This window comes from Protomyctophum parallelum (genome assembly GCF_964188405.1).
Source record: "Protomyctophum parallelum genome assembly, chromosome: 6".
NCBI lineage: Eukaryota > Metazoa > Chordata > Actinopteri > Myctophiformes > Myctophidae > Protomyctophum > Protomyctophum parallelum.
In genome coordinates, this window is record NC_139701.1 from 24,524,649 (window position 1) to 24,537,518 (window position 12,870).

At 46.4% G+C, this 12,870-nt stretch overlaps 2 protein-coding genes across 2 annotated transcripts in view; both read right to left on the reverse strand.

The window, feature by feature from the left end:
* Positions 1-2,581: 2,581 nt before the first annotated feature.
* mafaa (MAF bZIP transcription factor Aa) lies at positions 2,582-6,907 on the reverse strand. The gene is made up of 2 exons (XM_083766959.1): positions 6,130-6,907; positions 2,582-6,017 (listed from the first exon to the last, which is right to left on the reverse strand). The coding sequence occupies exon 2, from the start codon at positions 5,868-5,870 to the stop codon at positions 4,938-4,940; it is 933 nt and encodes a 310-aa protein (XP_083623085.1). The 5' UTR covers positions 5,871-6,017; positions 6,130-6,907; the 3' UTR covers positions 2,582-4,937.
* A 3,847-nt stretch (positions 6,908-10,754) lies between these two features.
* Positions 10,755-12,870, reverse strand: part of zc3h3 (zinc finger CCCH-type containing 3) — a 72,105-nt gene continuing 69,989 nt past the window's right edge. Inside the window, exon 12 of the mRNA XM_083766888.1 lies at positions 10,755-11,000. Within this exon, the coding sequence (XP_083623014.1) occupies positions 10,969-11,000 (32 nt within the window). The 3' untranslated portion in view covers positions 10,755-10,968. The remainder of the gene's footprint in view (positions 11,001-12,870) is intronic.

A 12,870-nucleotide genomic window follows, 5' to 3' on the forward strand; every position in this document is an offset into this window, starting at 1 on the left:
CACCCATTAAAACCAGGAAAGCCCGGTCCTAACCCATGTCAATTTAGATTTGAGCTATAGGCAACATTATACATTTTTGTGAAGAGTCTTTAGAACAGTGGTGCTCAAAAATAGCAGATTATGTTCACTGCGCATCACTGTGTTTTCTATCTTCTCTTCTGGGGGTCCCTGGCACAAAGCATTTTCAGAAGGAGGGTCCGCAGACAATACATATCATTTTGGTGGTCCTTGGCACAGAATTGAAGAATCTGCCCCAATAATGGACACGTGAGGCAAACATTTGGTGAAAATAGCCGATCTAAGTGTTATGAGCTTATGGGCTATTGTCGGCAAAGAGGTTTGGTGTATACAGGAAAACAAGGAGCTGACCATAGTCTAGGGCCATGGGGGGGGGGGGGGGGGTCCCTATCCTAGCCTATATAACAGTGAAGTGACAATTTTCTTTTTTGAAGTGACATTCTTAATAGCCTATACCTAAAATAAAAAAGAGAAAAAAGAAAAGAAACGAAAAGAAAAAGACCATTATTCCATCAAAAGTAATTAACAAACTATATACTATAAAAAAACTGGTGAAACACTGGCCACATTAACAATAATACAATTAAGTATAATTGGGAAAATAGCCAATCAAAAAATCTGCTATATTTTCAAATTATTTCTCTGTGGTGGAACCAAGTCTAACTAAATGTAATGCCTACATTCCAAGTGCTTATCAGGTAGGAGGGGGGGGGGCTGCATGGTCTCCAGTTCAAATAGGATTATTTTGGGGGGCTGCGGGCTGAAAAGATTGAGAACCACTGAACTACATGGTCAACTATAGGCAGACACATTGTCACACACATGCACTATGTATGTACTATGTGTGTGATGACGCTATCAAGTTGCATTCCATGTACAGTCAGACAGGCACACACATGAGCCCGATTTATACTTACTCATAAATTAAGCGATATTCTGTGATGTGTTTTATGTCACCCACCCGCTGGGCATGGAAGTGGAAGGATGTCCCATCAGCCCCAACATGAGCTGACATCTGTCTCAACCATCACTGCTCTTATACCATGAGAGGAGAGACCACTTAATGCGTCTCTGAGTGACCGAGTATACACATACCACAGCAAACAGGGCTCACACACACACACACACACACACACACACACACACACACACACACACACACACACACACACACACACACACACACACACACACACCTCACATGTTCTTTTAGTGTGTGTGTGTGTGTGTGTGTGTGTGTGTGTGTGTGTGTGTGTGTGTGTGTGTGTGTGTGTGTGTGTGTGTGTGTGTGTGTGTGTGTGTGTGTGCGTGCGCGAGCGAGAGAGAGAGTATTTCCTACCTTGTCGTCTTTGAGGGTGGCAGGCAGACACACGACTCTCTCCACTCCAGTCCACGGTGCAGAGCCTGGTTCTCAGCCGTATAAAAAAACCCACATGCTCCTCAGAGAACCATCCATCCATCGGCGGCTTGACGTGCCGAGTGTTGCTGCAGATGGAGGCCCGCTGACTGACGGCTGCATGCGGGGCCAGATGATGAGGGAAGAGAGGGGGAGAGAGAGAGAGGCTCGGGGGAGTCGGGGCCCACCATGGCATGCATGCATGATGCAGCGGCACTTTGCACGGGGAGACAAATTGGTCCACTGATGTTACCAGATACCAGAACAACCTCCGCAGCCTCCCCGTTCCCGCTCCATCCTCCAGCCTATATCGGACAGCCGCCTACCGCCATTTAGACTAATGTAGCCATTATAACACACATCCAAACAAACAGCCTTCTTCCGTCGTCACCTCTTTGATCAAAGACATTAGCAGAGACAGTCAAGACAGCTGTCTGCTGCATAGAAAATATCAGAAGGAGTTTCAGTTAAATAAGCGAAATTACAAAACAAAATAAAACCCTTTTTCCCCATGCACCGTGTTTCATAACCAATACATAATTATTTGACAAATTATAATAACGTATAAAGACTATATGTTTCACATAACATTTTTCCGAATTTCTGATGCTGCCAATAGTGCATTCGCAGGCTTCTTTTCGCAGATAAGTAAGCCTGGGACCGAGGCTAATTCGCAGGTGGAATTAATCACAATTAGGGCGATGCTCTGCATGCTTAAATCAAATACCAAATACAATATTTGTGAAAGTGAAACAGATCGAATCTCCAAATTAATTTAGTTTAAATTAGCTTTGGAGAGGAATATACACTTAATCAAACTCCTTCATCTTGATTTTTCATACGGCCTTATAGGACAGACTAATTGCGGGTATTTTGCGGGTTAGGCTAGCGAAAGCAAATTAATTATTTTTGATTAGGGCTTCAACGTAATAAGTAGCCTATAATTACAATAGTGTAACATCTTTAAGGTAAGAGAATATTCAACTGCTTAGGGGGAAAAAATAAGTCGATAGAAATGTTAAATATATTGTCAATCACTAGATATTTATTGCTGATTGAAACGTATTAGTCTAATCGTAAATTAGGCTCTATAGACCAGGTGTGCTGCCATGATAATTCACCGTTCATAAACGAATTGACGGGAACAGAAGGATATATTTTGGACAGAACTTTTTATTAAACATTATGAAAACAAGATTCTCAACAACATTCCATTTTAAACATTTGTATGTTTTCACTTTGTTGACACGTTCGAACATCGTTGACACGGCATAGGACATGTTCCTCGAATAAATATAGAAATTATATGTACAGATATACATAAACAGCACTGTGCAGAAGTCCCCTCGCCATCACGCCAAGTCTTTGTATTTATACCGTGAGAATTAAGAAATGCCTGCATTTTAGAATGAATCCGAAACAAAAATAATAAAATTGATAAGGAAATGAATGTTAGCCGGTATATAATGTTGTTGAATAGCACCGAAGTTAATGGCTTGATTGACAGATGATTGACAAGGTCAACGTTTAAATTCACTAGTCTTCAAATAGGCCTAATTTGGGATTATATATATATATATAATTATATATATTAACATTTTATTAAAATATTAGGAGTCAAGGCTCTGAAATTAATATGATCTATTCAAATTAATGTAGGTATAGCCCACAGCATGACCAGGTTAAATTGAAAACGAATTCCCTCATTTGATGACCTATAATTTTAAACCAACGTGTCTTCTAAATAATATCAGTATTCCATTCCTGCACAGGTTGCCGTCCAACAACAGGTAGCTAATTATATAGGCATGAATGAGCATCTGCACACTTCTGCACAATATTGCACATATATATATCTAGGCTGCAGCGGATAACACACGAACCAGGGTTGGGGGTTTTTCTCGTCAGAAATATGCATTATTGGAGTTATTCCAAGACATAATAAGCGCTATCAGAGACAGTCTCATTGTTAATGTTATCAATAACCAAGCATCCTCCTATCAGATAGAAGACCTATATAGGCTCAGACATGGTTGGCTATAGGTAAAAGAAAAAACAATGGAAGAAAAACAAGTATATCCAAGTTAGTTTTAAATGAGGTTGGTGCATAGAGATTTAGCAGCGAATGCAGTAGTTGTCCTATTTATTTAAGTCATGGATTTATACCTCATTAAATGTACAGATCAAAGCCAAATGTCCTATCAGTACAAAAAAAAAATGTTCGCCCAATTTCGATCTCTTCTTAGTGCAGTTATAGGCTTACCTCTGACATTACACATGTTCAGTAAAAAGAGGATACCGTTAGACTATTTGCATGCTGTAACATACAAACATTGTATTAAGACGTTCTGATCAAGCAACAAAGGCGATTGTATTTTATTTTTTTCTTAAAAAGAGAAGATAAAATAACACAGTAACTGTTCTCTACACATATGTACAGGTGGAAATAAATAAAGTCTAAAATCTGGCTCAGTTAATCTCTTTTTGTCGTTTCTCTTTTTTTGTTTTGTTAAAACAATAGAAAAAATTGATTGAAAATAGCTGTAAGACGCATCCATTTTCTATGTATAGGCTAAATAGCAGATTGCTTTGTCGATTCGCGCTTGTCTGCAGTCCTCGTACCTCTGGTGGATATATGGTGGGGGTGTGTGTGGGGGGGGGGGGTTGCATACCCAGGCCTTACTGATGGCAGAGAGAGGAGATGGAGATTGAGGTGATGCATTTAAGAGAGAGAGAAGAGAACCATGGGCCATGCTTTCCAATGTCAGGGCTTTGAGGAGATGACAGGTTTTTGGGGCTGGTATACCAATGCATGTCCTGCATGCAGGGGTTGCTAACAGGGATGGGGGGATGGGGGGGGGCTTCCTTCTCCGCGTCACAGGCAGAACCGTCTTTCCGCCCAAAACAGTCCGGTGAAAGAGGGTTTTTTCTGGAGCGGAGAGAGAGAGAGCTAGAGACAGAGAGAGAGGATGTGTGGGATATTGCTTCTCCCCCGTGTCTGCTCGTGAATTCCTTGTTTGTGCAGTCCAATCTGACAAAATAAAAATGCATTCATCTCCATTTTTTTAAGACAAAAAAACAAAAAAAACAAAAAAAACCTTTCTGATCAGATCGGCTAAGTTTAGTAAGACTTCGGTTTTCGACCAGTTTCCTTGTTCTGTTGAATCAGATAAATTGTTTTATTTATCTATATTTGACAAAGTAGCCTGCAGGCTATAAGTGATCCCATGTCCAGATCAGAGGTCGTTGTGTAGGCTACAGATTCATCCAAACATCTTTAAGACTCACCATGCGCACAACGATTACCTATGTGCGCACACACTAATGCTTATTTTGTTTAGACCATGAAGCATCGTTTCAATTCTGAGTTTTTAAATATACAATATAGTCTTTTTTGTCAAAGTAATAACTGTAAACAAAATGCAAACTGAGAAAATATAAATACTAGTTCAATCAAAGGGACATTTGAGGGGGCGGTGGGTGGGTCGGGATAGATATCAGTCTTTGCTGTACAAACTCAGTCTCACATGAAGAAGTCCTGTGTGTTGGCCTGCTTCCCGTGGCCCGTGGCGGACGGATCCCCCCGGCCCCCCGCCGGCCCGCCGCCGCTGTAGGTCCGGCTGGCCAGCTTCTCGTACTTCTCCTTGTAAAGGTCCCGCTCCTTGGCGAGACGCGCCACGTCCTGCTTCAGCTGCTCCACCTGCGACTGCAGCGTGCACTTCTCACTCTCCAGCATGTGCCGCTGCTGCACGCGCTTGTAGCGGCAGGACTGCGCGTAGCCGCGGTTCTTTAGCGTGCGCCGCTTCTGCTTGAGGCGGATCACCTCCTCCTTGCTGAAGCCGCGCAGCTGCCGGTTGAGCTCCCGCACCGTCATGCTGACCAGCTGGTCGTCCGAGAAGCGGTCCTCCAGGCGGGCGTGGTGGCCGTGGTGGTGGTGGTGGTGGGCCTGGTGGTGGTGGGCCCCCGAGGCCGCGGACAGGTCCTCGCCCACGTACTGCTGCCCGCGGAAGCCCTCGTAGGCCTGGTGATGGTGATGGTGGTGGTGGGCGTTGCCGATGAGGGCCTCCACGGCGTCCTCGGGGGTCAGGTTGAGCGCCTCAGGGTTGATGTGGTGCTGATAGCTGGGGATCCAGTACAGGTCCTCGAGCTGTGGCTTCCCCGCAGCGTTCTGATTGTTGTTGCCGCCGCCGTTGTTATTGCCCACACCGTTGGACATGTTCTGTCCGGGCTGGCCGCCGGGGCTGGGCGCGCAGAAGCTCGGCGAGGAAGGCACGGAGGAGCAGGGCGTGCTGATGGGGGTGGAGGAGAGGGAGCCGGGCGGGAGACGGTGACAGTAGCGGTCGGCCTCCGGTGGCTCTTTCTTCACCTCGAACTTCATCAGGTCGAAGTCGTTGACGTACTCGATGGCCAAGGGGCTGTTGGGCAGCTCGGCGCTCATGGCGAGGTCGGTGGCCATGTCAGTCCATGCGACGACTCCCGCTCTCACAGCAGCCAAACCGACGGCGGGCAGTCGTCGGATTCAGATTGCGAAGGGGAACGATCGACTGTAGCCTACGGTGTATATTTAGACACGCGCACACGCCCGGTGCGCTCAGCTGCGGGACTGGTGGTGGGAGGGCGGGAGGAGAAAACTTTTGTTAGGGCTGCTAGTCCTTAAAACAACTTCTATATATAGCGGCGTGAATTTACGTATGCATGTAAATGAACTTGTACACCTGCCAGTTTGCCTCCGTGCGCTCCTCTTGTTGACAACTTCTCCCAGGTCAAATGCACGCTTTAATACCACGGGCGGCCGGGCCGGCTGTAACTGGAGCCTGGTGAATTTGGAGCCACCAACCTGTCTTGTCCTCGCTTCACCTCTGCGTCGATTCGCCTCCAGTGATTTACTGTGCGCCTGGAGGTTGGTTGGTCAAAGGGAGATGAAAGATTCGCTGGCTTGCCTCTTCGCCCTCCCTCTTGTCGTCAGTGTTATTTTCCAGTGTCTCACTGTTTACAAGTCGCTCATATACAGTCCCAGGGAGCAGGCTGAAGTTACTGCAGCGCCAAGATCTGACTGCACGGCACCGGGGATTTAAAAACTTTCAACGCGACGAGCTGGAAACCACTGCACTGTTTTCAGGCAACGCGTGCATGCGTAAAGATGTGCCAAAGTCCCCGATTTTAAGCGTTGAATCCGAAATGGAATGGCATACAGTGCTCTGTTTTAAAAGTTCATATACATAAGGATGCAGATAAGTAAAATATACGTCCTTCCGCGGAGGGACCGGAGAGAATGGTCCCGTGTCCAGATCTGTGCGCAAGCAGCGGTGTCTACTCACGGGTCCGGTCGCGACGATCCGATCCCCCCCTCCTCGCTCACCGGGGGCGCGTTGTTGACTTTGCGTGCCTATGTGCAGTGCATAGGCTAACGTTTATATGGAGAGGTGATAAATTCCACTTAATAGTTTGTATGCATGGGGGCCAGAGAGAAAACGTTGACTTTAAAGCTTTGCTGCGCGGCCACGCAGTGTCACTGAGGCGCTGGGAAAGGCAATGTGCACTTTATAAAGACGGCGTTTCTCACGACCCTCCCACCCAGAGGTTCGACGGGCCAATGGGGAGGAGATGGCAAGCGGCGCATTTGCATGCTGTCCAACACCGTGCAAATCCTGGGTGTTAATTTAACCCACAGTACAAATTGAACAGAGTGAACCCTTTACAGAGTTACATTAAAATCATTAGTGTTCGTTTAACTCCAAGAGCGTACAAATGGGACCGAAGGTCTTTGGTTCCAAGTTCCACACCACACTCTTGGAGTTAAAGGAACACAGAGGGTTTGTCAGCAGAGCAGGGGGCTGCCTGCCTGCAGCACGGGGGACCAGAACAGAACAGAACAGGTGCATATCCACCCTCTAGTGACTGACTACATGCAATTGCAGGGACGGAGGAGGCAGCGTGCATACATGCATGCATGCATGCAGGCTGGAACGCGCTGCAGACTGTGCAGAGAAACATGATCTCGATTGGGTACTTTCTCTGAGAAAATGTTTACTTGGTAAACTTCTATACGCCGCCGTTTCGAAAGCACGGCATGCAACTGCTTTGAAAAACTGCATGAGGCTCGGTCTGAACTCGCTTCGTCTGTATTGCATTTTATAGGCCAATTGATAGCTAATTAAAATACTCCAGTCATGTCACAAAAGCAAGCAACATATTTCAGGCTACACCGCTTTTAGGCAATATACATCATAAAAAATATAGTCTACAATATTGACAGATTTTAGCAGCTATAGGCGGCCTATACAGTCCCAAACTAATCGATTTCCCTCTGCTTTTGTCAAGTCCATTTGGTTATATCATAAGGCTTTTCCTAATCGGCAAGTTAATTTGCTTTTATTGGCAATATGCGTTAAGAATGTGCTGCTTTTAGATATATGGAGTTTAAGGCGGACTGACACCCGGACTGACAAGGCAAGGGCCTTTTCCAAATCCACCAGTGATTGATTGATTCGGGGCCACGCACCCCACTGCCAAAAATCAATCCGAATTTCCGCGGGTTAATTATGATTGGCTAGGATTTTCATTTCCAATTAACCACAAATTGTATCCAGACTCATCTCCGCAGATCGACATATAATTAAGCCCCGCGCACCATGCGCCCTGTGCGCCCCCTTCGTGGACACACAGTACGTCTTGGTCTGGAGGCATACGAGGTAAAGTGACCCACAGCGGAAAAGGCTGAGCAGGACATCACTGATAAGTGTCTTGGGGGGAGTACGTGCTTTTGTACACACAGTAAAATCCTCAGTGCTCATTTGACTCCAAGAAGTGTGCAAATGGAACCATATGGGCACGTATACCGGTACATTTGGTTCAATTTGTACAGTCTTGTAGTATAATTTTACAGTGCAGAGATTCTGCTGCTGCTGACCTGCGCTGCCCTCCTCCCCCCCACCCCCCAAGACGCACGAGACCCAAGTGTGCCATCAACCTTACAAATTATATCTGTGATATATATCGGCGAAATGGGGCCCATCTTCATGAAAAGCAGGTGGCAGTAAGTTTAACTTGGTCAGACACGGACAGCAAGTGCTTATAACTTCCTGTCCGAGCTGTCAGTGAAATACGCGCCCTCCCTGGCTCAAATGTGCTGGCGAGGATGAAAAGGCGGATAGGAGATGAGCAGGATGGAAATCATATCAAGGTATTTGAAGTTTAGGTGCCTGCTAAGTCATTAACAGAGGTTTTTTATCAAATAAGCAGGAGCTAAAAGCCAAGCTAAGCAGTCTGCATTCAAATGCCACATAAGAAGATCTGCTGTGGTCCTTTCATTGTCAGTGAGAGGGGAGTGTCTCTGTGGCCGAGGGCTTGAGACATAAATTTTTGAAGTCAGGGTTTTCATTGTGCCTTTGCATATTGGGAGCTCGCTGCTGGTGCACTTCTACCGATTTAAGCAAAATGGACATCAGCAAATGAGAGGGGGGGTAGACGGTGGGCTTTGAGCCGGGGGCCCCCACGCCGTGGCCCCCCAGTCCAAACCAAAGCCCTCCTCTGATTCCAGGAGGTGTCTCAAAGGTTATCTGCGACCCGGTGGTTTTGTAACTGCCGTATAAGTCACTACTGTAATACTGCTATGGAGGAATCAGCTTCAATTGTAAGGGGATATACGACAGGCCCACAGGCGCGCGTACGTAAGCACGCACGCACACGCGCCTTAAAGGTAACAGCAAGGCTTACTCTGACAATTAGGAATTTGACCACATGCTGTTGGTTGTTTGTTGAAAAAGCAGCACGGATGTGGACTACAAGGAGGTGCATGTTAGTTCGTTGGGGAGGTTTTGGGATATTTAATCCTCCCTGAGAAAATGTGATCTCTACGGATGAAATAGAGATGTGCTTATAATTAGTTTGGTTTTCTTGTATTTAATATGGGCAGAATAATGAAGACACAAACACACACGGACGCAGTGAGCGTAGAATCACAGTGGACCTTCCTTTTTTTGTCTCACCGTGTCTCTGTGAACAGATGATTTCTCTCCATGTCTTCTCCACTCCGTCTTGTGCGCTTTTACAAAAAATTGAAATATTGATCTTAATTAGAGTTTGCCGAGCTCAGCAGCTCGCGTTGAGCGTTTTAGACAAGAGGCAGCAGACATCTGTCTAAGGCACTTACGTCTTCAGCACAGGGGAGAGGGGGAGGGTGGGGGGGCGAGGGTGAGGAAGAGGGGAAAAGTGAGGGGAAAAGAGAAGAGAAGAGTGATGGCTCCCTGTCTTCTACCTTTTCTGAGAAACATGTCGAGCCCTCCATCTCTCTCGCTGCTGTCAATAGACGTGCAGGACAGAATAGAGTGGAATAGTTGTGCCCTGTGCACATCGCACGCACGCACACACACACACACGTCCAATAATTTCAATGTTGTTCTAGAGATCCCAATAGATTTTTCTACATTCTGCCTTCGATGCCCACAGTCCTCCCCACCCCCACCCCCACACGGCCGTCTCTTGCATCTGCTGGGGGTCCTTATCTTGTTAACACGGTGGCAGGTCTGTGGGTGTGTATGTGAGCCTGCCATGTATTAATGTGTCGTGTTGCCATGAGCGCCGCAGGAGAAACACGCTCCCCAAGGCCACGCGTAGCTCATTTGTCACCGCGACGACGCCTCGGTTAAATTGCATATTAATGGTCCAAATATCAGGGTCCCACACTCGCACACATGCATACTGAAAGACGCACACATTGACACACATGGTATTAATCGTTTTATTATCGGGGACTACACACTCTGACTGCGGGCAGGTAATGGATGAATTAAATGTCCCAGCATCCTCTCTGTGCCACTCTCTCCACTGCCACACATACACACTAATTACATGAATCACACAAGGAGGCAGAGAAGAGGGAGGGAGGTACAAATGCACATGCATGGAGGGAGACAAATCGAGCCTCAAAAGAGAGAGAAGCGGAGAAGAGCGAAAGAGGAATGCAGATAATGAGTGAACTATGCTGTCATCTAAATAGCTTTCAAGGGACAAGAGTGACAGTCCTTCCCTGTTGCTCTTGTCTGTGTGCACACGCTCACACCCAGCTGGGTGGTGACGGTGAGGTCATCGCACGCTCATGTGTCCCCCATCTCGGACCAGAACCAAAGGGGAACTGCTGGTCCTGTCACCACCTTGCAGACCTACAGTCCTGCTCCCATGGGGAGTCTCAGAAACATGCACAGATGCACAGTGATACCACCGTGCCCAAAACAGAAACACACATACTCCCTATAAACACGTTGGCACTATACGGTACCCGTCAGCCCCTTGTTCAGAGGAGCCGAAAATACACACAAAATATAAACACGGACAACTCTCATACAGTCGACATTTTATTGGCAGTGTTAAAAACATTCACAAAAAACATGTATCGATTAAAAGTGTGAACTGAAAACAGAGTGCATTATGTGAAAGAGATTTACGATTCTTATCTTCAGACCCTGAGTTTTACCATTTTGAGGGAAGGCGACAGAGTAACTCCAAAGTAAAGCGTCTCCGGAACCTCAAACCTTACAGCTTCCGACGTTGTAGAACTAAAGCCTTGGCTTGATCTGCAATTTTCTCTCTGAAATGACACGCACACGCACGCACACACACACACACACACACACACACACACACACACACACACACACACACACACACACACACACACACACACACACACACACACACACACACACACACACACACACACACACACACACACACACACACACACACACACACACACACACACACACACACACACACACACACACAGATTAGAGTGAAAGAGAACAGTAAAATATGGTGGCATAAATAAAGTTACAAAGAAATGGTGAGACGGCTACCAGGGTTGTTATGTTGTGACAGTGAAAATGTGTCGGTGGTGTGCGCTGCATCCTTGTGTGCAATGAATATTCACTGGTGTGTCTGATCTACGTCGAAAAAGCGTTTAAACGTAGATCCCTGTCCCGTTCAAAACGCTGAGTGATAAGTGAACAGGACAACGGGGAGGGCAGGATGGAGGCGTGTGTGTGTGTGTGTGTGCAACTGTGCATGTGTACTGTATATACAGTAGGTGTGAGAGTTCATCCTCTGGCAGTGATACATGGCATCTGGGACTAATTTATGCAAAGTGAAGAGGAGCTTGTTTGGCTGTCTTCCACCCTTAATGAGGCAGCGGGAGTGTGGAGTGCTTTAAGACTGAACCCAGCTATCATTAGCAATAGTGAAGTGCACAAACCACCTGGACAAAGAGAGCCGCGGAAGATATTGTTTCTGTGTATGTGTGTGCATGCATGCATATTGAGCTCATAAGTGTTGAGCATTCATGATTTTCGGTGTGCAACACAGACAAGTATAAATCTGTGTGTGTGTGTGTGTGTGTGTGTGTGTGTGTGTGTGTGTGTGTGTGTGTGTGTGTACACATTGAGTACAGTAGCTGGTGTGCACCCTGGCATTGCCACCGGACCAAAGCACTAGAATAGCTCTTCCTCGATGGCCAGGCTCTGTTGGCTGTTGCTGGGCATTGAGGCTTAGACTAGGTCTCCGGAAGTGAGTCCCCCGGATCTATAAAAAGCTAATACGCTCATAGACTAATGCCCAGCCTAGCTTGCAATGGGCAGCACACAAGAACCTGTTGCACTTGCGCAACACAGCACATCACAGTAGAGCACAGGTACTGTCCAAATGCAATGATAGTCGCATACACATGCATGCATGTGTACAGACTCAGGCGACAGGAGTGCATGCATTGCACACTGCTGTCTCCTACTGTAGCTCAATGGAGGCATGAGGAATTTTGGACGTAGGTCAATGGGAGTGTATAGCTTCGGAGGGAACCAGCTACTAGATGGTTCGATTAGTCTTTCACCACCTATACCCACGTCAGGACCACTGCGGGCCTCCACCAGAGTTTCCTCTGGCTTTCGCTCTGTCCAGGCAGTTCACCATCTTTCGGGTGCATGTGGATATCATTGCTGTCGGGCATAAACCTAGTATCTCCATATTTAAACTTTTTATGCTTTTATGTAAATGCTTACCCTTCTACAGTGTCACGTAAAAGTAGCAGATCTACAAGCTAACAACGTTTCCACCTTGTGAGCTTGTATATCGTAAAAAAGAATGTTAAGTGTGCCTGTGAGTTTTATTTAATATAATATTAAATATTGAACCAATGAAAAGCATTAACAAAATATTGTGATTACATGGTTACAAGGTTATTTTTTCCATTTTCCAAATTTTGGACAAAGTCTCGACCCGACAGTGACAATGTGTGTGCGTTCAGTGTGTGTGTGTGAGCGCCTGTGGAGGGTAGGGTCAGCGCCAAGCTGGTCAGATGACAGAGGTGTGAGGGTCAGAGGTAGTGATTACAAAATAATGTGAATAAGAGTGAAAGAGGCCAGATGTGAGTGCAGGGAGTGCTGCATTTTTGGAAACCTCAGATGCTG